At 42.5% G+C, this 27,422-nt stretch overlaps 1 protein-coding gene across 1 annotated transcript in view; it reads left to right on the top strand.

Annotated features, from left to right (window-relative positions):
- Positions 1–25,512, top strand: part of THBS2 (thrombospondin 2) — a 67,463-nt gene extending 41,951 nt beyond the window's left edge. The window contains exons 20-23 of the mRNA XM_066623007.1: positions 2,737–2,876; positions 19,703–19,753; positions 20,453–20,660; positions 25,353–25,512. Coding sequence (XP_066479104.1) covers positions 2,737–2,876; positions 19,703–19,753; positions 20,453–20,660; positions 25,353–25,512 — 559 coding nt within the window. The remainder of the gene's footprint in view (positions 1–2,736; positions 2,877–19,702; positions 19,754–20,452; positions 20,661–25,352) is intronic.
- The last annotated feature ends 1,910 nt before the right edge of the window (positions 25,513–27,422 follow it).

The raw sequence follows: 27,422 nt of genomic DNA, 5'->3' as shown, positions 1-27,422 counted from the left end.
TTGAACAGCTGCTTAATTTTAGTTAATCAAACATGGACACATTTCCGAGCAGTCAGAGTCTGTAGCGCTTCAAAAGACAGACAGCCCAATCCAATCTTGGGCTTATGGTGGCAAATCTCACGATCCGCCACTGTAAGTTTTGGTGCAGTGTTGCAAAGGGCATGCCACTGACACGTGTGGGGGAGGGGGGTTACTGGAGTAAATGACCACAGGGGCCCCCCCCCATATGCACACCAACTGCTCACCCAGGCTGTGCCAGAGCAGGTAAGGGAGCTCTGGGGATGGGTTATGGGAAGTTCAGGGGAGGATCAGGCACCCATGCTGGTGATAGTTCATGAATAGGAAGGGGTGGATCTCAGTGGCAGCTGCCTCCTAAGGCTCCTCGGACTTCTTTCAGCTAAATAGCTGGCGTAGGTCTGAGAAGACCCATTGGCAGTCCAGTGTCTTATAGAGAAATACTTCTCTAGGGCCCTCTGGTTTGTGCACCCCCCATAGGATGCAGCATGTGTTCCATTAGTGCCATTGCATTGCATCAGGGGATAGGATTGGGATATAACTAGTTGATTGTACTGCACATTTTTGTAGGCAAAGCCTTTTTTGCTATCTGATGTTGTCTAAAAGCTTACACCTTTTAATAAGACTCTAGGCAAACATCCATGCACTTTAGAACAACTTGTAGGGCATGGAGCATCATGACTTATGAGTGATATTGCTGTAGCCACTACCTATGATAATCAAGTATGCATCTGTCCATTGGCATCCTTGAGCCTTAAGGCTTCCAGTGCTTGTGGTGTTATGTACCTTCTGTTCAGAATTTCTGTCTGTTAAAAACTGGATGCTAAGGAAATTAGTTTGGACCAATAAGCCTGCTGCATTTGTGAATGAATACAAATCCATACAGTATGCCATTCTCCTAGCTGCTCCTGAAACTAGCTGTGTTGTTCTAGAGAGATAATCTGAACTAGCTTTAAGAACCAGTTTATTGGCCATTTACTTGTAATCCCATACCTCATAAAGGTGCAGGAAAACCTCAATTGGAAGTGCATTCCTCATTCAGTTATATCCTTGCCTGGCCTTTCATAATTGCAGTCCTAATAACTTCACACACAAAGACCTGCAAATATATTACATCAGTTCACAGACCCACTGAAAAAGAGCTATCCCAGACTTGTCAGACCAGTACCTTTAAACAGGCAATATTTGGTAATTTTGTGTTCTAATTTAACTCTGACAATAACAGAATTCAGGGGTCAGATGCACACCAAATACATTCTGACATTCATCCATTCCCTATTAGTCACACTGTACTCAGAATAAATTTTAAATTTGTCCATGGTTAAGGGCCCAATCCTCTTTCCAGTGCCAGTGCAGCCACAGTGCTGCCCTGAGGAAAGGGAGCAAATGTTCCTTTACCTGGAGGAGGCGTTTGTGACTGCTCCCTACTCCAGAATGCGGTTCATGCCTCATTAGCAGGGCTGTACCAGCGCTGGAAAGTTGGATAGGATTTGGCCCTAAGTCATTTCTGTCCAATGTTGCATATATGCAACAGAGATCAAATGTGTACACATGTGTGCTGGGCAAAAATGGGTTAAGGTGCTACAAAACTCTTGGCTGTGTTTACACCCACTATGTTAGTTACAGAGGTCAACACAATCCCCTCAGAATTAGTCATGCTTATGCCCTATTAGAACGAATGAAACTGAAGTTAGTCACAGTTAATTTTCAACTGAACTTAGACATAATGAAATTTTTCTGTTACCCAGAAAAAAATGTTAAATTTGTCAGTGGCTAAGGGATTACAAAACTCTTGACTGTGTTTACATGTACTACATCGATTATAGACGTCACCCTGATCCCCCCCAAATTAGTCATGCTTCTGCCCTTTGAAACTGAAGTTAGTCACAACTAATTTTCAGCTGAACTCAGACACAATTAAATTTCTCTAGACCAGTGTTGTAAGCCATCCTGGCACCATCAATTTGCTCCTTAGGAAGAGCAAAGAACTCTGAGTTTCTCACACATAAAGTAAGATCTGCTTTGTCTGTTATACTTTCCCATGCTTCCACTTCTAGCTATTAATACCGGAGAAAGAGCAAAGAAAGCAATATAGGAAATAAACCTCTAATTCTGGTTGTGTAAACCATTGTTTGATTCATAATCTGTCCAACATTAGGATAAGTTCTTTAAAACAGGCTAACCTATTATAGAATACACAGAACTTTCAGCTGAAGTACATGGTAACATCTGCTATCAGAGATCACATAATATATAGTGTACATTGTTATGGAACCGTTTCTCTGACTTATGTGCATGACCCTCCTTCAAGGTTTTCACAAATTTCAGTGAGAAAAAGCCAAATTTAAATATCTTTTTTGGGTGGGGTGACAGAAGACAAGTCTGAATTCTATTGTATATCTATCATTAGCTAATTTTCCATTAGCTATAGATGTCTGAAGTTAATCAGCATCAAATGCAGACCCTCCTTTTCAACACAGATCTCCACCCGACTAAGTTTGGCTGGATTAAAAAACTGGAAAATCCTTTGCAGATGGTGTTTGTAAAATGACTTGTGGAGCTACACCACTGATTCTTCAGAGGGTTGTGGATGCTGGCCAAGATGGTTTGTGTAAGGAGGAATGGAAGAGCAGGTCATGTGTTAAAAGTCATTTGCCCTGGAAACTTGTGCAGGAAGTTGCCTCTCTCTATTTAACACACACTCTGTAACTTTCTTCACAGGGTTTTGGTGTATGAAGGGAAGCAGGTCATGGCTGATTCTGGAGTACTTTATGACAAAACCTATGCTGGTGGACGGTTAGGTCTTTTTGTCTTCTCACAAGAGATGGTATACTTCTCTGACCTCAAATATGAATGCAAAGGTAAGTTGATGCTTAAGAATACAATCTGGTTTGTGTCCCACACATTTTAGTTTCACAGAACAACATGGAGGCATCCTCCATGGGTACTATATGTAGCAGTGGATCTGTATGAGAGTGGATGCATGACTGGGCTGATTCAAATAAAGCATGTTCATCATTTGGTTACTGTACACTGGAGGACTCCCACCTTCATGTGTGGACTGACTCCGCTGTTTGATGGCGCATTGGATGATAGGCTATGACATCACTCTGTCAAATGCCACTTTTCAACTGAGGCTCCAATCCTAACCACACTTTCCTGAGAGTAAGCCCCATTGAACAAAATAGGACTTACTTCTGAGTAGACCTGGTTAGGATTGTGCCCTGAGTCAGTTAACACCTGCAGCTGGGAGTCTTCCAGTGTACAGTGACCAAGCAATGAACCTGCATCTATGAATCAGCCCAGAAAGACTATCAATGGTGTTAATCTTTTTTCATGTTAGGCTTTTTTCATGTTTGCAAGTCATCGCCATTTCTTGCAGTTATCAAGTGATAAACATGCATATGTATATCAGCCCTCAGAGTAATCTCGAATATCACACTTCATACCCCTATCAATTCCTAACTGTTGTTAATGCAGGAGAAGGGTATTGCCTTTGATTTGCTCCAGAACTTTTAAAACTTGAAAGATAATAAACAGACCTCAATCCTAAACATAATTACCTGGAGTTAAGTTTCATTTAAATCAGCAAAATATACTTCCACATAATGTGTTTTTTCTCTCCAATGTGGAGCCTAGGAGAACATCCAGGTTCTGGTCATCATATATAAGTATTGATGTATGTGCTGTCCTAGACAGAATTAGATTAACCATGCAATAGGCAATCTAATTTACAGACTGACATAGAACATGCCACATGATGCATCATTCCTGGGAACCTCATACATGAAATGTTTCCAGACCAGACTTGTGAAAATAGTCTTTCTTTCCCAATGACATGAGGCTGTTTCCCTGAGTCTATCTGGATCCAGGTTGTCATGGTTTCACAACAGAGGCATGTTTTCCTGAATAATTACCTGATCATGTAGTCTGTAGCAAAAAAAGTCTGAACAAAAACAAGAGAGAGAGAGAGAGAGAGAGAGAGAGAGAGAGAGAGAGAGAGAGAATCCATGTGGTGTAGCAGATAAAAAGTTGGACTGAAGGGAAGGGTTGGGTTCTAGTTTTTATGTGGCCATGAAGTTTAATGGGCATTGGGCAAGCCATTTAAGAGATAATCTAAGAGATTAACCTACGTGACAGGACTGTTATGGGAACAGAACTGGATAATTCCATACATGCCAGCCTGAGCTCCTTGATGGAAGGGCAGGATGAAAATAGCTGATAAACAATATTTAAATTTGATTTTTACTGTAAGTTTTTGTTGCTTTCTGAATTTAATTAAACTCTTTTACTCTCTTTTTGGAGACAAACTGGAATAAAACCATTCTAAAAATAAGTAGAATATAACAAAGCACAAATAACCTTTATAAAATGTTCCATGCTGACTCTACTGTGGTCTACATGCAGCAGTCATACTAACCAAAACCTTATTCCTGTTGCAGATGTCTGAGCAAAAGAGGCTGCATTACCAGCAAAGTACTGTAGATGCTATTCAACCTAGACACCTCTATAAAACCTGGTATTCCAGATCCCTCATTCTCTTGTCAGTTCTCCCTCTGTCATGTCCCCCTGACATTGCCCCTTCCTACTGCCAGGGAGATTCCTCTCCTCTACACCCAAGTGCCTTCTAAAAGCTTGGCCTGAAAGGACCTAAGTGTGAGCATCAAACCCACCACCGAAGCAAAAGCAGATTGATGCGTGGAGTGAAAACTTGGCAGACACGTTTCTTTGTTTCTGAAATGACGTTTACATATAAAGTGTAAAAGTGTAATTACTTAATGTATTTATATAGATACAGATATGGTGGAAAGTCTTACATCAATTGAGGAAAAAATTGATTGGAAGTAAGTCCACATTATTTGCCCAGATCAGAATGGGGCCTTAGTAGTATGACAGGCCCAAATCCTAACCAGCTTTCCAGCACTGCCATAGCTGTGCCAAAAGGGCATGTCATGTGCTGCATCCTGCAGTTGGGTGGCAGTCACGGAGGCGTCCTCAAGGCAAGGGAATGTTTGTTCCCTTACCTTTGAGCTGCATTGCCCTTCCCTTGATGCTGGAAAGTTGGTTAGGATTGTGCCCGAAGTGGCTCAAACCTTAAATATCTATTTACTCATTAAGATATCCTGGTGAAAAAAGGTTGCGATCAGACACTTGATGGTTAACGACATTCAAATGCAAATGATTTGCTAACATTGCAGGTGTACCACATGCTTGAAATTTCAACTTTGAAATAATCCTTCACTTAGAATCATAAATATAGGAATTGCATCAGGTTTCAGTGAGAACAATTACAGCTAAACCACCATCTAACGTCTTATTTGACTGCAGAAAATGTATCTGCAAACGTTATATTTGTTTCTATTCTACTGGAGTGAATTTGGAATTAATTTTCAGTGGGGCATACATATAAGCGTGCTTTGTTATTTCAGAATTGTTCGTTTCATTGAGTCCAATCTTGTGTGGAGCTACATGAGTAGGAGTTGATAGGAGCCCTGCATCTTACTTACTGATCATTCCTGGGGGGAAAAGCCATGTCAATAATATGAACTTATGAGATGTGTTTTCCCATGTATATGCCTTCAACAATAATTATTGCACAAAACACTTCTGCAGAAACTAGTATTGCATAAAATCCGGCCAGAGTATTCAAGACTGTACACTACAGCTATACCTGTGACTTTAATAGCTCTGGAGAAAATGAAAAAAATAAGTTGTGAATGTCAGCAAAAGTCATCAATTTTTGTGGATGCCCCTTTTACAAAATTTGATTCTTCTTGGCTTATGTCCCTTTCAACTTGCAGTCTCTCTTATGTCTCAAATACGCACCCAGAACTTGGCCAGCATGTATTCTCCCTGGTTAAGAATGGGTGTTCAGTGGAAGACGCATGATGGACATGTCGGGGAAGGGACATAACTGTTTTGCATGCAGAAGATTCCAGGTTCAACCCCTGGCATCTCTACATAGGGCTTGGAAGGTTCTCTCCTGGAGAGCCACTGCCAGGCAGTTCAGACAGTACTGAATGAAATGCAACAGTGGTTTAACTCAGTATAAGGCAGCTTCCTAAGCTGCAAACCCATTGGTCCCATCAAATGTACAATCAGTTTTTTTGTACTGACTTCAGGAAGATAAGCAGTGGTGGGAACCCTATTTACACCGACAACAAAAGCATCTCTGTTACTACCTCTTCCTAAAGAGCTGTCAGTCATGCATGAAGCTTCCCTGAAAGTAATTCCTGGCCACATGAACCATTTTCCCAACACTGCTGCAGCAAGCACTTTGATAACCTAAGCCTAGGTTTGGGGTTTTGATCAGGTGACAATGCTACCATTACCAAAATCTGGCGACGTTTTGTGGTTCCATTTATAAGGCTGTTGTTGCTATTTATTATTGTTCTTTTGTGCAGTTGTGTTCTCTGGTAATTTATTTGAAAACATTCCTCAGAGTATTCACAATGAGACACCTCAAAGAACATGGCAACAGATGCTGTTAAGGATACAACCTGTAGATATGAATGCATTTGGTTCTATGTCTGATGATTACATGTTAACAATAAATGCCCTGAAAGGTCAAATAAGGATGTAAACGTTGAGCCCTTTTAAGTGGAACCTTAATATATACTGTTGCTCATGACTTTTGTGTTTTTATGCACATCTGTTGTATATATAGGACTTCCATGTTGAAGGTATGTCAGCCTTTATGCTAACCAGTTACAACAGTTATTCAGTTATACAATAGTATGCAAATATTTAACACTTTTTTTGTTTTAAAAGTGGAGTTAATTTTTCACATGAAGTATATTTGTTGGCATAATTTTATTCATGGATGAGGTTTACTAAGAGAAGATGACATTCCCTTTGGTCATGACTGTGTTCACTCTGCTACACACATGGGCCTTGATCTAGTGGAGAGTACACACAGCAGTGAGGACTGTGAATGTGCAGCTGAATAAAAGAAGCTGAATTCCTGCCAACCAATTGTTCTGGGCAAGTGGAGGGCACAGAGAACAGAATACATCCCACCTCCCACACATGCTAGTCAGGAACATTTTGTACTCATTTCTGCACGCACAACCCTGGCTTCTACATTGGGTTGGGGAATTACATGCAAGATTCCCTATACAGCAAGATTTACATGGAAGCCCCAGTAAGGTTGGAGTGATAGAACATGTGACTTTGCTCACATTAATAGGCAGAATAGTTTTACTCTTGCAAAGACATGCATGTCCAGGACTGCCCTTATCCTTTCACCAAAGGGAATAAAGCAGCGTATGGAACTGAGGGTCCATGCATGCATCCCACAGCCAAATGCTGGATCAGGTGACAATCTCTGGCCTTGTTTGAGAATTTAATGAGCCATATGTCAGTTCAGCTGTCTTTACAACAAACGTTTGAAGAGATTCTGATGTTGTACACTTTATTAAGAATCCAGTTTCTGGCTTTGTTGCACATTTTTAGTGTTCTCATATTTAATAAACTTTTAAAAAGTCCTCTTTAGGAGGTTTGTTTTATATTTTGGAGGGAGTATTTTTGCAAGTTATATTTTTTAGTGTAGCCCAAGTCCCAGAGAAAATAAGTGAGGGGAAATTTGATTAAGGTAGTAATGTCTGTGTATCCTACAAAGAAGAAGAAGACATCAGTGCTGGGACTAAGATGTTAATATTTAGATTGTACCATATTTGCCTATACGGTGTAAATTATTTATGAATTCCTTTTTCTTTTGTGAGCAAATATCTGTGTGTGTGTGTGTGTGTGTATGTGGGTGAATGTGTGTGAGCAAGAGACCAACAAGACTTACATTTTGTTTTGCTGACTGTAAATAACTATTTATTTGTTTGCACGGACAGAATTTCACCATTTAATGTCCCTCATTTATTCCAGTTCTCCTTTTTTTTAAAAAAAAAAATACACTTAACAATACACAATAAACTGTAAAAAAAGTTTTATTGAAAGTGTTCTCTTTACTTGTACATAGATTATTTTAAATAATCTTTCTGGAGGAAAAATCCATTTCTGGAGGAAAAATCCATTATGGCTTACAAGCCATGATGTGTATGTACAACCTGCTGATTTTAGAAATTGGCTACATTAGAATGCCAGGTGCAAGGAAGGGTACCAGGATGCAGGTCTCTTGTTATCTGGTATGCTCCCTGGGGCATTTGGTGGGTCACTGTGAGTTACAGGAAGCTGGACTAGATGGGCCTATGGCCTGATCCAGTGGGGCTCTTCTTATGTTCTTAAATTAACCACAGTCCCAAATGCCCATCTTTTGCAAGTCTTTATAGGATCTTATTCATCAGCCAGTACTGAAAATAATGGAATTCCATCGGAGCCTGTTCTGTGGTCAGCTGGGAGTGATCTGATGCCACAGCTATCCACTTATGCAACTGCCATTCTTTCCATTGGGGCTTATGCTGGAGATGTTCATTTCTGTGATATCGTTGGACACTTTATCAGTCCTGCCAAAGGGTTGCTGAAACCAGAACAGCTGTGAGAGATATTTTATCCAGAACCCCACTATAGCACTGCAGAATATTTGCAATTAGCAATAGACTCTCAGGAAATCTCCTGTACGTTTGCACTCCATATTGATTCACTTGGAAGTGTTACCATATCACATATGCATTTTTTAACCATCACCTAAAACTAAGCAAGTACTGAATTGATAGAATCCATATTTTTCTCTGCTTTAGCCATCCACCTATGTCATTACAATCCTATGTACTTAATCTTTGATAGTATTCAGCCAACAAGTGGAACAGCTGAAAAAGTTCCTAACTTGCTGAATGCAGGGCAGACTGCTTAAATGCTTGCACAAACCACTTTTCTGTGTATCATGTCAGGAATATATTCTGCGTGGTCCCCTTAAAGCTTAACAACTACCGTGTTGAATACAGTGCCCGGAAATGTACCAACAGCCAGTTTAGCTGTTTGAGCATTGCTGAGATGTGTTCTCTGTAACTGATTCTTCTTAATCTAGTAAAACTGCATTTTGCACAAACTAAAATTTCCTTGATGTTTTCCAAGGTAGTCCCACATTACAGAAGTCTAATCTTGAGAGAATTGGGGCATAGATAAATGGAGATAGGCTATCTGTGTCCAATAGGAGTTACAGCTGGTGCATCAACCTTAGCTGAAGGAAGGAGCGAAGTACCATGGGTGCCACAAAGACAATGACAGTGTCAGAACAATAAGCAATTCCAGTGTGAGAACATAGCCTTTCAAAAAAAGAGCACAACCCCATCCAAAACAGGTTCAACACCAGCTGTACTGACTGAGCTCATATTTTCCCCATATGTTTCCCTTACAGTAAGCCTCAGTGTTAGGGTTCAGAGAGAAAGGGGCATCCCTGAGACTCTTTGAAATCAGCGCTATTGCAAAAAGATCACCCAGCAAAGCAAACAGGTCATCTTGTGTATGCCATAGCTTCATCTATATTCCCACAAGATCCCTAGGTCCACCTAAGGAATTGGCATGTGCCAGCCAATTGGGCAAACAAGCCCAACTAATCAGATGAGAGAGCAGGTAGGGATGCCCATGTGGTCATAAAACATCCAACAGGATGCAACCATGACATAGTCAAACCTAGGCTTCTTAAGGTCAAACTCATTTGGTTTTCTGGCTTGATCCCATCTCTCTGTGGATGATCAAGTATTCATCTGCTTCCCTGGATTCAGAGAAGTGTAACAGACACCTCAAGCTGATACTGGAGTAAGTGCAGTTAGCAAACTGACATTTACAGCACAATCCTATTCTGGCATTGCACCGATGCAGCAACTGCTGCACTGGCCTAGTCTATTGCAAGTGCACTGTAAAGCATATTGCAACAGTCTAGCTATAAGGAGCAACAGTGGGAAGACCTGTCACACTGGCACTGGATCCAGAAAAACATGCCAGAATAGGTAAGAGCTGCTTACATGAAGAGATCTCCAGCCTGCTTGATCTATGCATAGGACGTGCTGACCCTGCTGCATCAGTGCAGGTTAGGATTGGGCTGTTAGACTGGTTAAAGAATTAGTTTAACCCCTTGGGCCGACACGTCCCTTGCGCCGGCCCAGGAGGGTCACAAACATGCCCTAAGGCACGTTTGCACCTCCTCGAGAGGAAGCCAGGCCAGCATTCAGAGAAGTGCTGGCCTGCATTGGCTGACACAAGCCTCTGTGTCGGCTTCCTTTCTGAGGTTTGCATTGGCTCAGCTGGCCCAACGCAAGCAGAAAGGTAGGCAGGGAGGAGGCGGAGGGAGGCGTTCCTGGGCGGGGAAAGGGCGGGTGTTGAGTGACCCCAGAGGTGGGCAGGCAGGGAGTGGGAGGCGGGGCTGGGATCTGGCAGTTATGCCAGAACCCAAACCCCATTCCTGGGGAGAACAGAGCGGCTTCAAGAGGTAGTGCAACTCTGAAGAGACCCATAGGTGCCAGCGGCCCTTACCCAGGGGTAAGGGGAAAAGTTTCCCCTTTCCTCTGGCTGAGCCAGTTCTGGCCCCTATCCTGCGCTGGATACAACACAAGTCTCTTGGCTTGCCTGTTTCAGCGCAGGATAGGATTGCACCCTTAGTTGCCTATAATTGCCACTTTGTATTTTTGCTAAGATCTGTACTTGGGACCACCAATGCCTAAACCATTTTCCAATCCTGCTTGTTTTACTTTTCCTTTTGATATTATCTGCCCCATCCTCAACATTTTAAATAAACTCATTATGCTTTAACACTTTACCTGCCTGTTATTATTTTAATGTGATCAGAGCCTCTCCCCAGTCCTGCTTACATGCTTTGCTTACATGCTACTGGATATATTTTTGGGGAATTATTTATGTTAACTGAGAAGGGGGCTTTTGAGGATTGTATCTTTCTGATTTGCTCTGTCCTCAGAGTGGCAGCACTGTCTACTAATTTTGGCCCTGTCATGGGATAGATAAGGGGAGAAAAGGAAGGCACTGACTTCAGCTTGTCCATTATCAGAAGTGTAAGAGGGCCTAGAGGACTCTCCAATTCCAATGGGTTCTTTTAGAAATCATATTAATTTCAGATGACCAGAAGACATCCTTTAAATTTACCTCCCTTAACTGGACACATTTAAGATCAGCTGTGGAAGGGGGGAGTGTCTGTAAGTCACTATCCAAAATATATTTGTATCTACGTAGTACCCAAAATGTTCTCATTCACAATATTTGTCCCCTTTCCTTGGACTTGTGCCAGCAATTTTATCCAAGGAGAGGCATTGTGGGGCAGGAGGCTTACAGATGGGAAAGGGAATTTAATTCCCCATTCCCTTTTGAAGCTTTCCAGTCTGTTCATTTATACATTATACAAGGGACTTCCATGATTACTGAAAGGTACCAGTTTTGTTTTGTTTGCATCTTTTAAGATTGTGAACCCTTTTTAAACACTGAAGCATTTATTCATTAAACCATGTAAAATTTTGTGATTTTTTTTGGTTGAAAATATGTACATAAATATTCATAATAATATTGATAATGATCATATTCATAATGATAAGGTTGAGGAGAAACAAGTATTGCTTATTGATGTGGTTATTCCAGGAGATAATCAAATCAAGGAGAAACCCATGGAAAAGATCACAAAATACAAAGACCTGGAAATTGAAATACAGTGCCTCTGGGGAAACAAAACAACAACAACCTCATTGTTGTTGGTGCATTAGGTGCAATCCCCACGGCCCTTAAGAAATATCTGGCCAGTACAGACATTGACAAGCTGACAGTTGAACAAGTGCAACCAGGTGCACTATTAGGAACACTAATTATACAATGATAGCTCACCAGTTAAACTTTTGGGTAGAGTTCAAAGTAGTGAGCACCCAAAAATCCCAGTCCAAACATCTGGTGGTATTAATAGTAAATAATAACATTAATAAATAATAATAATCGCTGACAGCTCAATCCTAACTAGTTTTTCAGTGATAATGCTGCCATGCCAATGAGATGCACACTGCATCCTGTAGTGGAGGGGGGGGTAATCATGGAGGCGTCCTCAAGGTAAGGGAACATTTGTTCTCTTAGCACGCATTAATGCTGGAAAGCTGGTTAGGACTGGGCTGTGAGACCTCTCTAGAGTGGTCACATGTCCAGCCATTGGCCTCCTCATGCATGTTTTGCTCTGAGCAACCCTCTTTCAAACAGTGCAGTAAACAAACACTGCAGCTACTTGTGTCAGACAGCACCAAGGGTGATCAGCATACTCAACAGCTGAAGCAATATTGATAACTACAGCCTAAATAAATAGTAATTACTGTATTCTCTGACAAGAAGGTATTTCTTATAATTAGAATGTTATGCTACAAATCCCGGCAGAAAGTCAAGGAGTCTGAAAACATTGGAACATTTTGTGGATGTGCCATTATTGGAAGCACTAGAATATTTTTCAGCCATGGGGTTTTTATTGTTCCTTTTGAAATTAATTGCAAGCTTGGATCTCTCTTCAGTGATATTTCTAATAAGAACTGGCAATGCAAGCACTTCAGAGAATTCTATTCTTACAGTACAATACTGTACAAAGAGTAAGGTTGTTTCTTGGCGAGCAAAATATATTACTATCAGAAATAGTTGCCAAATTGGTTAATGTACAAATGTTTGGCCCATGCAGTTCTGGATGTAAAATAAGCATTAGTCACAATTACAGACACCGAGATTGTAGTATGCTGACCTACATGGTTTGTAATGGGCTTAAAGATCACTTGGGAGAGCAAATCCAGCTTCTAGTATTTCTTGTTGTTAAATCATACATGCTAAACCTGGGGACATCAAGTCATAATTAAAGGAGCAGTTATCTCAGAGAATTATGCTCCATCCTTGGCGAGTGAACAACTCTTCTCTAGTATATTCATGAAGGTCAGTCTTTCACAACATCTGTTTTCATTTCAGTATGTGAAAGTATATATTATGAAACAAATATTGTGAGGCAGGCCAAGTTGGTGTGTGGAATGAAAAGCTGCTCACCAACTCATAGTTGTACTCTCACATATGATTTCTAGCTCAATCCTATTACCCAACTCCACTTGCGCCAGCAGAGCATGTGCTCCACCAGCATGTCCTGTCACAAAAACAACATAAAGCACTTTGCCCGACAGCACAGCTTCCCGCTGGTGGTGGATGCTGGTGCACAGAGGGATGCCAGAGCAGGTAAGTCTGGCAGGGGTGAGGGGAGGGCAAGAGAGGGGGTATGACGGGGCAGGGGTGGACAGATTGGGCCTGGGAGAAGGTGGGATCAGCAACACAGGCATATGCCATATCTTATTGTCCTGCTACTTCCCAGGCCTGATCTGCTGATACGGATCAATGCAGACTTATGCCAGTTATAAAGTTAGCACAAGTCTGAGCTGACCTGTTCTGGCTACTGGGGTTAAACCCAGAGCAAGGGGACAAATATCCCAGTGGCGTAGCTAAGGGGGTGAAGGGGGTAGCAGTTGCACCGGGCATCAAGCTTTAGGGGGGCATCAAACTGAGCATGGACACTAGTTACCAAAATTGTGAAAATCTTGGTATGTATGAATAATACCATCATGTTATATATCATTGGAAAGGTAATTTAATGCAGAATACAATGAAACAAACTGCATTGGAATATCTGTATTCTATCAAAAGTTATGACCAATTAACCAGAAAATGAAAACAAAACTGCCTTACGGAACAAAAAATGGATTTTCTTGACTCAAAACTGACCTATGAAACTGCTTGTTCTGAGAGCCAATGAGATGTTATTATATTATTGACATGTTGCAATTACATGTTATCATGATACAACATGAAACCAATAAGGTGTTAATATGAGTCAGCTCTCATTTCCATGAATCACAATACAGTTACCCCTGCTAACTGGGTGAAAAGGCACTTTTTCAAGTGGTGCCCTTCTTATATTTAGCAGGGGGAGAATAACCATCCCTCTTCACCCCAGTACAGTGTCTTGAACCAATCAGGGGCACACTTTTTATTTATTTACTTAATTAAATTTGATTTTGTCTGGGGGGGCTACAAATCTTTTTTGGCCCCAGGTAGTAGATAGATGCCTTAGCTAAGCCACTGACTGGAGGGAGGCAGTAGAGCAAGTGGGTGGTGAGCTGCTGGGGGCGGGGGAGGTGAGTTCTTCCCAATTTTCACTTTTTCAAAACCCTGGGCATGACGTCACTTCCAGTTGTGACATCACTTCCAGGGCAACATTTTGAGCTTGGCACTGGGCTACATGATCATTAGCTGCACCACTGAAATATCCCCTTACCTTGAGGTGATCTCCAGTAGCCAAAACTCCCATGCGGTATGCAGTGCAGCCTATGCTGGTGCTGCTGCATCGCTACATGGGAATTTAGTTAGGTCTGGGCTGTTAGTAAAGGACATTACATTACGGATAAAGGAGAGAAGATGTACAACTCTTATGTATTTCTACTGCAATTTCGGTGTGCAGAGATATGAACAATTTTCATCTTTGTATTCCTAGCAACCTACAAGTAGGCAATGATTGTTCCCAGTTTATAAATGAAGAATCAGAGTTGCACAGTTATGCTTTGCTCAAAATTTGTGGTACATTGCCCACAAATGCACAGTAATAAATGAGAGAAGTGGATTCCGTTTAAATGGACCACAGTAATTATTTCAAATAGATTAATAATGTGGGCTGGGCAAAAATGTGTCACTTCTAGGGACAAGCAACCTGAGGACTGGGGAAGGGTCCGAAAGAGGGGTAGTCTATCTGTGATTTACCCTTTCCCCCCCTTTTATCACTTTAACTGCTTTTATTGTTTTAACTAGTTCTGGTTTATTATGCTACCTAGAACATTTTTTAAAGGAAAGGTGGTTTTAAAAAACCAATCAATAAAATTGCATGCATATCACAGAGAAAAGTTTTTGTCTAAGCATCTCCCTGATGTGGGAGCATTTTTTATGCAGAACAACATGCAATCTTGTCTGCAGTGGTACAGTCCCATAAGGGCTGCATCACACAAGATTCTTTCAACCACGTGGATGAGCCCTGAATTAAAGATGGCTACTTTCAAGATGGACACAAGCAGTTTATCAATGGACCCGATTAAGTCTTATCAGTCAGAGCCTATCAAGGACTTTTGAACTCCGAGCAATTCTCCATTTAGCGACAGAGGAGATAGGAATGCAGACAGACAGACCTTTACGTAAGTACTATTATTTTAGATCAATGATACATGTGATCCCCCCATGTACATTTCAAGTTCAAATGTGTAGGTGACATAATTTTGTCCACAGCACCTACCAAATGGATTGTATGGACTTTGTATGCCTCTTTTCAGACCTCACTTTACAAACTCGCCAGATATCAGTTCTTGCCTGTCACCTTCGGTGTCTGGCTTATTTGTTCAGAGTGTGCATATGTTTATGGGCACCTGGAAAATCTATGCACTGTTCTTAGTTCTGGAGCCTCTGCACAGCATGATCTTGTCTGCAAACCTAGTAAACCTAGTAAACTAAGCCTGATTGCATTCACCTTCGATGCCTTCCAGTCTCTTGAGATGCAACAATTCTGTGTGTTTACAGGCAAAGGCAAGCTGTTCCCCCCATTAGGCAAATTACTTCCTCCTCAGCTCCTAAAGCATAGCTGTTAATCTGAGTGGCAAACACCCTGAGGAAGCAGGAAGTGAGAGAATAGGCCCACACATTCCACAGTGCTTTGAAGACTAGAGAGCATCCAAAGATACGGTTCCAAGCAGACTGTGAGCAATAAACGATCTCCCAGGACATTGCTGTAAAAGCTGAGTACATTGACAGACTAGCTTTCAGAATCTCGTGTTGCAAACGCCATCACATAAATGCTGAAGATGCAGTCCTAAGGGCAACTTGCTGCAGTGAATGTTGCTCATCTCAGTCTGTGGCTTGAACTGAATGAGACTGATGGAAGGGGCAATGTGGAGGTGGTACTGCCTTGCAGTACTGGTGGTGGCTAGGTTTGCTATATCCCAATTCACCAAGCCAGCAAGCTAAACTAATTGGAGGTTCACAAGAGGACATGTGGTAGTTCTCTTTAAAATTGTTTTAGAAACCCAGGAAGATGAAGGCAGAACACAAGTTAGCACATGGGAACTACTGTCTTCAGGACAGCTAAAGCAGAGTTCTGGTGGATAAGACGATGGGTTCTTATTGGCCACACTACAGATATACCATAACATATAGTAACTAGACTCACAGACATTTTCAAGAGTCTATGGAAGTCACAGAAGACAGGAGCTCCTGTTCGTGGTGGTCTTGTAGTTTCTGAAGCAGGCCCCCAAGATGCCGAATGATGACCCATCTGGTTGTTTTTTTGCCACCACCAGTACCTAGCTTGCCACAACCTCACTCTCTGCAAGGTCTTGAGGGATTAGGGACATTCCCTTTTAATACATGGGGCCCCACCAAGTTTAGGGCAGGACTGAAGTAGGGACAGTTCATCTCTTCCCACAAAACTGGGTTTATTGACAAAGGACGTTTCTGCAGCAATCTTTCAAATAGTTCAGTAATGCAATTCGGCTGTGATTGTAAGACAGCTCCAGCTCCCCACCCTGCATGGCTAGGAGAAGTTTGCCCTTATATACACTTTGGGGAGCTTGGTCCATCCCCCTTTCAGTTGGCCATTTGGGAGGGAATGCCACTGGGCAACATCAAATGAAAGACATATCTGCAGGTAGAGCTTTCAGTGTATAGCTCTCCCAGTTGGCATTGTCAAGTGATCCTCTCAAGGTATGATTCCTACAAGGCGTCCCCTCCCCCATTTTCAGTGGGTATGGAAAGATGGAAATGAGAAATTTCAGGGGACATCCACTAAAATTGAGTGTTGGGAGAGTTAGAACAGACAAAAGAAAATATTTCTTTACTCGGCGTGTGGTTGGTCTGTGGAACTCCTTGCCACAGGATGTGGTGACGGCATCTGACCTGGATGCCTTTAAAAGGGAATTGGACAAGTTTCTGGAGGAAAAATCCATTCTGGGTTACAAGCCATGGTGTGTATGTGCAACCTCCTGATTTTAGAAATGGGCTATGTCAGAATGCCAGATGCAAGGGAGGGCACCAGAATGAGGTCTCTTGTTATCTAGTGTGCTCCCTGGGGCATTTGGTGGGCCACTGTGAGATACAGGAAGCTGGACTAGATGGGCCTATGGCCTTATCCAGTGGGGCTGTTCTTATGTTCTTTGCTCCTATGAAAAATTTAGCAGCCCACTATCCTTTTCCTTTTCTCTAAAGTCCAGCAAATTCCCATATGGGCCTCACACATGCTGCCCTTTTTCAGAAGTTGTTGCAAAACAGAGATTCCTTCAGTTCTTCAGAAGCACACTGCATTTCAAAAGCAAACCCACAGGAACTCAAGTGATTGCAGCACATAACCAAATGTAGCATACGTTCCATTTAACAGCAAATGTAACCACCAAGGCACATTCCTGAACAATTCTGGGAAAGCGGGGAGGTCTTCAATAAGAATTTATATCAATTATTTGTGCCCATCTGTTATAAGAGCAAAAAATGAGGATATGCATACCTTCCACCAAATGCCTTCCACCAAATTCAATAAAAGCAAGTCCCAGTTATCTAAAAATATATTTGGGCTGTTTCTTAGAACTTGTGATCTGCATTTCTTACCATGCAGCAGCAGAAAGCAGCTGACATTCACTGAAATAAAAACAGAACTCATAATTAACACAGAAAACACAATGGCAAACAGTAAAGAGCCGAAACCCTAATAACAGAAAACCAGTCATAACCACTAGAACACTCAACAACCAGTCAAACAGAACCAGAATAAGTACAAAATATCTTCTACCATCTTCTTCATTCTGGCAAAAGAACAAAGATCCGACAGATACAGAGTTAAGGGATTAGAATTTTTAGCCCACTGGTTTGTTTCACCTTTGATTAGAATCTTCGTGGAAAATCAATCAATCAATCAATCAATCAATCAATCAATCAATCAATCAATCAATCAATCAATCAATGTATGCTGCTGTGCCCCCCCTCACCCAGGGTTTGCTTTTGAATTTGTTTTGACATATCAGGTTGTTAATATTATTTTAAACTGTTTGTTTTTATTATTCTACTGCAGTGATTTTCAACCTTTTTCATCTAGTGGCACATTGACAAGGCATTAAAATCGTCAAGGCACACCATCAGGATTTTGACAATTGACAAGGCACACCATGCTGCCTGTGGGATCTCACATCCCATTGGTCCTACTAATAAATGACCTTCCCTCAAATTCCTGTGGCACACCTGTGAACCACTTGCGACACACCAGTGTGCCACAGCACAGTGGTTGAAAATGGCTGTTCTACAGATTAGGCCATCATGGTGGTTCCTTTAATCAGTGGGACAGAAAGGTGGTGAATATGTATTTTAAATAAACTAATATGTGAAAAACAAAAGATCAGCTCTTCAGGATGGGGTAATATTCAAGCAATTTGAGAAGTGACATGTACTGAAGATTAGTTTTAGGGAGGTGACCTGAACTTCTGGAACAAGACACACTCAGGTAGGCCTAGTGCTCCTTGAGATGGGAAAACTGTGTCTAGGCTGAACCACTTCAGACTTTTAGGTCAAGTTTCACATGATTCACTGAATGCTCCTCCATATGGGGGAAAAAATTCCCTTCACATAGATAACGAGAAGTCAGGGAGAGGGGTGCTAGACTTCTAAATCTAAAATGCTGATAAGGGAACACACTGACGTTGCTAATCATAAATATTTTTATGGAACAGCTGTGCTTTTTTTCTCATACAGCACTTCTTAAATGATCCTCAAAGTCTGAAATAACTTGCCAGACCATGGGGGAAAATTTCTGCAATTTGATCACAAAATTTCTGATATATGATATCACAGGCTTGATCACTGACATCATCCCCATAGCAAACTCTCATTAGAGACAGTCAGAAACCTATGTGGAACTCTCTAGAAGTTGTCTGAGGCATGCAGAATACGGTATAGGCATCTGACAGCTGATCAATATACAGAACAGGTTTATCTGCTAAATGACTGTGTTGTTGTCAAGGGATTTTTGGACAGCAGAGTCTCCATGCCATATCAGGAACTGCTTTTAAAAGTTGCCTTAGTTTCAAAAGTGGTTTTCCATGCAGCTTGTAGGCTGCTATTTGAGAAGCCTAATCCCAAAGTCCCCTTGGGTGTATTGAACAAATTGCGCTGTGCTTTGGATCCCAGCCTAGTCATCCAGCTTGAACATCCATCTATATGCGCAGTGCTCGGCTAATCATGAATGATGAAAAGTAAAAGTTTGAAAACAAAACAAGTCTACTGAAAAGCTGGTGCAGGCTGGAAAGCGGGAAAACATTTATGTTTCGTAATGTGAAAAATATGGCGGAAACATTAGAATTAACTCAAAATGAGAACTTACTGGGCCCACAAGAGAGGAGGCACTCATAAGTAGAATAGAAAACCCACAAGAATTTAATTCTGCAAACTATACAAACTTGTTTGGAGAACATTCAATATATTTATACAGAACAGCTCCTGTTCTTTTTCATCCTTTTCTTCATCGCCTTTTCCTGTTGTGTTTCTGGGAAGATTTGAGGCATGTCCAAAACTACGTGCTATTCCAAAAATGTTTGCATCTTGTGTCCATGTACAGGGTTTGGGTTTCAATCTTGCTGATTGCCTCATTTGCAGTTGGAGCTTGCCCCGAATAGGGCTGGAGTGTATGCTGCCCTTTGTGCTCCATGAAGCATTTTTATTTTTTTAGATAAAACAACCAATAAAGTGAAAGGGTTTGTCCTTCCTTCTTTCCATGAAGGTATGGCCTGCCACTATTGTGTCTAGATCTGCCCTTAACCCACAAGACTATGCTAACTTTCTGTAGGCTAGTCTAGTAGAAGGATGCCTTGAGATGGGAACAGAATTTGTTTTGTTTACGTATATATAACTGCTACCATGTGCTTTGAACCTGCAAGGAGATATCTGCAAGACTCACCTCACCCTATTCCCAGCACTGGCACAGAAGCAGCCTTGTCTTCAGAGTCATTTGATGTGACATGACCATCAATGAAGAAGGCACTTCTTGGTGCTATAGTGCCCCATTTGGGGAGTGCTCTCCTAGGAAACCTCACCTGATTCCTATTCCTTTCTCATTTCCACACCAATTCTGGTGATGGCTTTTAAAAAAAATTTTCTCAGATCTTTCAATTTCAAAATTGTTATGGTGATATTAATATATAAGCACAATCTGCTTATATATTTTAATGCCAGTCAAATGTTTTTTGTTACTTATAAATTTGGTAGAAACCTCAGCTGTTGATCCACAGATTTGGCTCAATGTGGGTCTTCCAGACCTGCCCTGAGCCACATTCAGTCCAACCTGAAGCCTCCGGAGGTGTCCAGAGCCATGTTCCTGTCACCTCCAGAGGCAATCCTGAGGCCCGTGGAGGCCACATGCAGCCTCCATAGACCTCAGAAAGACTTCTGGGGGTCCTAGGTGGGCACTTCCAATTTTCAGCCAAAAACCGAAAGCACGCGCAGCCTCCACAGGCCACAGAACAGTTTCGGACGCAACTGGAGCAAGGCTCTTCTTGTGTTTGGAGCTCAGTGAATCCCAAAATTTGTGTGTTTGATATCACGCGGAATTCGGCATCCATCAGGAGTCCAGGGACGGAACCCTCGCAGATAATGAGGTTCTACCTCTTCTTCTATATTGTTGGAAAGCAGTACATAAATCCTTTAAATAAATAGAAATTATGACCCATGTGCCATTGAAGTACCCTAAAATTGTCCTTATCATAAGGAATCCAGGATGCATTGTTGAATCCATTTTGGCTTTTTCATAATGGAGTAAAAATGGCCCTCTCTCCACATACCTTGGCCTTTCCCCTGAATGCAAGAGCATATTTATGGTGGAGAAGGTGATCCTTCAGGTACCAATATTCCAAATGGCATAGAACTTTTGAGGTTAGCACCAGCACTTGGACAGCATCCAGAAATGGATCAGGAGCCAGTGTACTTAGTGAGATGTCTTCCTAATGCCTAGTCCCAGTTAGCAGTCTAGAAGTTATATTATGAACTAACTCCAGTTACCGTCTTCAAAGGCAGCCCAACAAACAACACATTGCAGTAATCTAACCCAAAAGTTACCAGAGTGTGGCTAACAGAGTGCAAAAGGGGCTGCATCCAGTGCCTTTTGGTTGTTCTGCTCAACCCCATTTGTTTAACATAGGAAGTTGTTTTAGAACAGGAGTCTCCAAACCCCAGCCTGGGGGCCAGATGTGGCTCAAGGCGAGCCTCTATCCAGCCCGTGGCCAGCCTCTGGCCCACTGAGAGCCTCTGGCCCATCAATTGAACACGACCAAGCTGTGCTCCGGTCATGTCCAGAGTGTATTCTGAGACTCAGGGATGTAGGGGAATGGGGGCCCATTTGAGTGTGTGCTTTATTTGGTGGCGTGTGTTGGTGCTTGGAGAAATCCTGATGTATTTATTTAAATTTTATATTTAACATTTATTTTTTTTTCAGCCCTCAACACTGTTCCAGAAATTTGGTGTGGCCCTCTAGCCAAAAAGTTTAGAGACCCCTGCTTTAGAAGAAGCAGCACCAAGTTTCCTTGCACTGAAGTGACCCTGTCCAATTGCGCAAGAGTTCAACAGCTGCTTTATATAACAACTGCAGCTACAAGTCTGTGGACTATTGGAGCAGGGGCAATCTCGTTGCTCAGTGGCCATTTTGTTCCAGACATGCCTGTTTGTTATTAGCCAAAGGAGAGCCTCTGGTTTGACGAAAGGAATTTTTATATTTCCTCTTTAATTGAGCTACGTGACTTCTTCCCTTTCTTCACTCCACCTTATTTTGAGTGGAGAATTAAAATAAATAATTGAGGTAAACTTATTGCTTCATAAACAAAGCTGCATAACTAAAGATGCCACTTTAAGAAGAAGCTTTCAGGTTGTTCTGTATACACAGTACAGGGAAAATATGAGGGAACCCTTCTTGGCTGAATTTCATGTCCTGGATTTTAGGGATCAACATGACCTGAAATGTTTGAGAGAACATAAGAAACTGACTCAGATCATTGGTCTGTCTGGTTCATTGTCTGCACTGAATAACAGCGGGTTCCCCAGGGGTCTTCTCAGCTCTACCTTGAAATGCCAGGCATTAAACATGGGGCTATTTGCATGCCAGAACATGTGCTCTACCGCAGAGTTACAGTCCAATCCTATGCATGTCTCCTCAGAAGTAAGTCCCATTGAATCAATGGGGCTTATTCCCAGGAAAGTGTGGATAGGATTGGGCTGCCAGTCCCTCCAGTGGAAAATCAGAACTAATCCTATCAGAATCTGATAATGTTGGAATCAAGATTGTATTTCCTGAATCTGTATGCTCAAATAAATAAGTACTATACAAGGACATCTGCAAGAGGGAACTGAAGGCCTTAGGAGTGGACCTCAACAGGTGGGAAACCCTGGCCTCTGAGTAGCCTGCTTGGAGGCAGGCTGTGCAGCATGGCCTTTCCCAGTTTGAAGAGACACTTGGCCAACAGTCTGAGGCAAAGAGGCAAAGAAGGAAGGCCCATAGCCAGGGAGACACACCAGGGACAGACTGCACTTGCTCCCGGTGTGGAAGGGATTGTCACTCCCGAATCGGCCTTTTCAGCCACACTAGATGGTGTTCCAGAACCACCTTTCAGAGTGCAATACCATAGTCTTTCGAGACTGAAGGTTGCCAACAACAATATAGCAGTAAAAGAAAAACCAGCAGTAGTAGGGAGTAGAGTGGTTATTTAAAAAAAGGTTTGTCTGCAGTTTGGTAAAAAGCCAGAGGGTGGGGGCAACATTTGCAGCCCAGTCTGCAATTTGTATTAAAAATGGAATTTTAATGTACTGATTGTTAGCCACCTTGGGTGCCCTTCGGGGAGAAAGCCGAAGTATAAATCAAATATAAATAAATAAAATCTTAGGCACTGTTAGCTGTGGTTAAGGGCCCAATCCTAACTAATTTTCCAGCCCTGATGTAACTGTGCCAATGGGACGTGCACTGCATCCTACAATAGGGAAGAAGTCTTAGAAGCCTCCTAAAGGTAAGGGAATGTTTATTCCCTTAGCTCAGGGCTGCATTGTGACTGCATCTGTGCTGGAAAGTTGCATAGGATTGTGGTCTAAACCAGGGATGCCCAAACCCCGGCCCTGCGGCCATTTGCGGCCCTTGAGAACTCCCAATTCAGCCCTCAGGGAGGCCCCAGTCTCCAATGAGCCTCTGGCTCCCCCCAGAGACTTGCTGGAGCCCACGCTGGCCTGATGCAACTGCTCTCAGCATGACAGCCAACTGTTCGACCTCTCACGTGAGCTGTGGGACAAAGGCTCCCTCCACTGCTTGCTGTTTCACATCTGTGATGCAGCAGCAGTAGCAAAGGAAGGCTGGCCTTGCTTTGTGCAAGGCCTTTTATAGGCCTTGAGCTATTGCAAGACCTTCTTTGTATTGTTTTGGCAACCTTCAGTCTCGAAAGACTATGGTATCGCACTCTGAAAGGTGATTGTGGCACAGCGTCTAGTGTGGCTGAAAAGGCCAATCCGGGAGTGACAATCCCTTCCACACCGGGAGCAAGTGTAGTCTGTCCCTGGTGTGTCTCCCTGGCTATGGGCCTTCCTTCTTTGCCTCTTTGCCTCAGACTGTTGGCCAAGTGTCTCTTCAAACTGGGAAAGGCCATGCTGCACAGCCTGCCTCCAAGCGGGCCGCTCAGAGGCCAGGGTTTCCCACTTGTTGAGGTCCATCCCCAAGGCCTTCAGATCCCTCTTGCAGATGTCCTTGTATCGCAGCTGTGGTCTACCTGTAGGGCGCTTTCCTTGCATGAGTTCTCCATAGAGGAGATCTTTTGGGATCCAGCCATCATCCATTCTCACAACATGACCGAGCCAACGCAGGCATCTCTGTTTCAGCAGTCCATACATGCTAGGGATTCCAGCTCATTCCAGGACTGTGTTGTTTGGAACTTTGTCCTGCCAGGTGATGCCGAGAATGCGTCGGAGGCAGCGCATGTGGAAAGTGTTCAGTTTCCTCTCCTGTTGTGAGCGAAGAGTCCATGACTCGCTGCAGTACAGAAGTGTACTCAGGACGCAAGCTCTGTAGACCTGGATCTTGGTATGTTCTGTCAGCTTCTTGTTGGACCAGACTCATTCATTCATATAAATTCCATCTCATTTATGTAAATTTATTCAAATTTGAAATGTAAATTAATTCTGTTTTTCCCAGCCCCTGACACAGTGTCTGAGAGATGATGTGGCCCTCCTGCCAAAAAGTTTGGACAGCCCTGATCTAAACTAATTAAAGTGTATGGGCTTAGATGGACCGAAATCTGCATGGAACTGTTCATTTGCTTCAGTTAGGATTTGGCTGTAAACTTCTTAGGAACTTCTTGGGGCACGCCAGCAACCTATCTGTTGGACTCTGCTGGCAGAAAGCACATTGAAGCTGGCAGGATCCAAGTGGAAATACCTGGATCATGGCAGATGCCCTGTGATGGTGTCATGTGCTCCAGTGCCACCAGCAAGGATATCAATGCGCAATCACTGGCAGCTGGGGGGGGGGCTTCTCTTTTTCCCCCTGATGCCTGTCTTCCTGCAGGTCAAAGATCTCCTTCGTTTGCAGTAAGTTACTATAATGAGAGTCCGACCAACAGGAGCTGTCCGGATTTGACCAGTCAGTGCTGCTGAATCTGGGAGAGCTGGATGTAGCAACCTGTTGTAAATTGAACCTGGAGCCATAGCCAGAGAACGGCCAATAGCAAAAGCAAGAGGCAAGGGATAAGATCTATACAGTGAACACATCCTAGGCAGACAATATGCCCCAACCATCTCCAAAGAAGTGAGTGGATCCTTATATGGTGGTGCTGCAATCTCCACCTCCTTAGCTAAATGTGGCTATCACGGTCACTCCTACCATCTCTCAAAGAGGCCATTGCTGTCTTCTGTGCTGGGAGCAGTCAAGTATGGGATCTTGGGCAACTGGGCAGTTGGCGAGGCAGCTCCTTAAAGGAGCTTGGAACACCCAATTGGTCAAGGTTGTTTGCAGTTGATTCTCTACCTGATGGGGGCTCCTTCTGCACTAAGCTCTATCAGCTGCACCTTCCCTCGGGCACTTTTCTACAAAGAGACGGTTCCAATTTAAAAAAGGCCGTCAGGTTACAGTTACATGTGTAACTTAACCACATCAAAAATCATCTACATGAACCCCCAGCCACATAAAAATAAATAAATAAATAAATAAATAAGGAGAGCAAGGAACCAGTTTCCAAAGATAAATTTAGCCTGTACTGGAAAATTCTTCTCTTACAGGAAAATGAAATATAAAATGGATCAGTTGCTTATAAAAATCTTTCTGAACAGATTTAATTTTTACTCATTTTGTCACCTTCAAGCTATGAAGTGCCTACCGCAAATATCCCTGTCAAAACTGCCGAGTTCACCACAAAGGATCCCAAACGCACAGAGAACCTCAGAGAAGATGGTGATCTGCCAAGAACTGAATTGGGTGTTTTAGCTTCTCCAGCCCTGCATGCACAATGTGGTCAAGAATGAAGGGGAGGGGGTATTCCCAGGGAGCATGGATTGGAATACATACTGCAGCGCTTAAATTAATAGGTTTTTAGTTACACTGTGGGACAGGGAAGAGTAGATGAGGAATAACTTGTACAGACATAAAACAGATTTTCTCTCTCTCTCCCTCTTTCACTGTGGGTCCCTTAGGATGCGGTTGGACAGATGGATAGACGCATATGCAGAGAAATCCTTAACCATAAACCTAAAGGGAAAAAAGTAAAGGGAAAGTATGTTATGTAACAAAAACACAATGACATTCTCAACTAATGAGCAGAACAGCATAGAAGGGCAAACTTGCAACATCTTATAGTGTGTTCCATTTCATTTTGTTGTTGAACAAAAAGGAAAAATCATTGTTTTGGGTTTGGCACTCGGTATCTACCAGAAAAATGTATGATCAAATAAAGAACCAAGGAAGAGGATTTTGAGGATGCAGATGGAGTATATCACTAATGTACCATAGCTGTGTTTCCAATTACACCGTTTAGCTTATATGTAGTTTTGTCACCATTCATTGCTCAAAAGAAATTCAGCATGATGATGTGCATAGGATTAACACTGTTTAAGTTGTGAGTCAAATGGAAACTCAGAAATAATACATGCAACATTTCTGTAAGAATGGCATTCTTCTCTCAAGCTACCTAAATAATTCAGCCCCCATATTCTCAGAATCCAGAATGCTTTTTGCATGAAGCTTACATTCCACTTTGTTTTAAATGTGGCTAAATATGAAATCTACATTGGCAGGAATACATTCAGTTTATCTTTTGAACTTTCTCTTGTATTAATCATATTTAAATATTCATAAACAAAAGGCTGAAGTGAGCAAGCGAGAGAAAGCGCATACTCAAATACGCTTGTTCGGTCAACATCTGAAAAACAGCTGTAGCCTTAAGCAGAAAAGAATAGTTTCATTCCCCAACTGTGTGATTCAGCAAGGTGCTTCACTTGGACGCAAATATTATTGCATTCAAGATGCTCTGAAGATGAATTGGCAATATCTCTGTTAGAACAGTGACAGCATGTGAACTAGATCTGTACAATGGGTTCAATGTACATCTGTACAATGGGTACAGTGAGTGTGTTCATCCCCACCAGTAGAAGGAACAGTCACTTAGGGCCAAATCCTATCCAACGTTCCAACCCTGGAGTAGTTGTGCCAATGGGGTTTACGCTGCATCCTGTGGTGGGAGGGTAGTTATGGAAGCCTTCACAAGGTAAGGGAACATTTGTTCCCTCTCCTACAGCTGCACATGGGGGCTGGAAAGTTGGATAGCATTGGGCCCTCTCTCAGTTCCTAGTTTTAAATGCTTTCAAATTGTTGTCTCCTACTTTGACTAGACTTCTCATTAGTTTCTTTTCTTGTCTTGTTGTTTCATGTCTCCCTGCCTCAGCAGCCTTGACCTGTTGCTTCTCTTATTCTTCTTTTGCAGTATATATATAAAGCTCTTTGTGTAACTCAACTCTGCTGTGAATGAGTTGTTTTCCACAGCTCTGCTAACAATCTCTTCAGCAGCTCTCACTAAAAAAGCACAAACCACTTCTTACAGTCAGAGGAATTTAAAATACAGTTTGAAGTTCATAATGGGGAAATGATTTAACCTAGGAATTTCTCAGACCAATGGTCTTTCTAACCCTAGGGTCGGCAATCTGCCATTCTGGAGCCGCAAGCGGCTCTTTCAGCCTTCTGCTGCAGCTCCCTGTGGGGCCAACCCGTGGGGGGGAGTGGCTCACCCCTCCCATGACAAAGCCGCTGCTCACCAGTCCAAGCGCACCCGCGCAGCTCCCTACATTCCCTCCCGCCTGAGCCAAAGCGCAAGCTGCCTGCCTGCGTAGGGAAGGGCGCGTAAACAAACGGGGTTTGAACACCCTGATGACCCCCCTTCCCA

This window comes from Tiliqua scincoides, chromosome 1 (assembly GCF_035046505.1).
Source record: "Tiliqua scincoides isolate rTilSci1 chromosome 1, rTilSci1.hap2, whole genome shotgun sequence".
NCBI lineage: Eukaryota > Metazoa > Chordata > Lepidosauria > Squamata > Scincidae > Tiliqua > Tiliqua scincoides.
The sequence above is the reverse complement of the archived record's forward strand: the minus strand, read 5'-3'. Positions and strand labels throughout refer to the sequence as shown.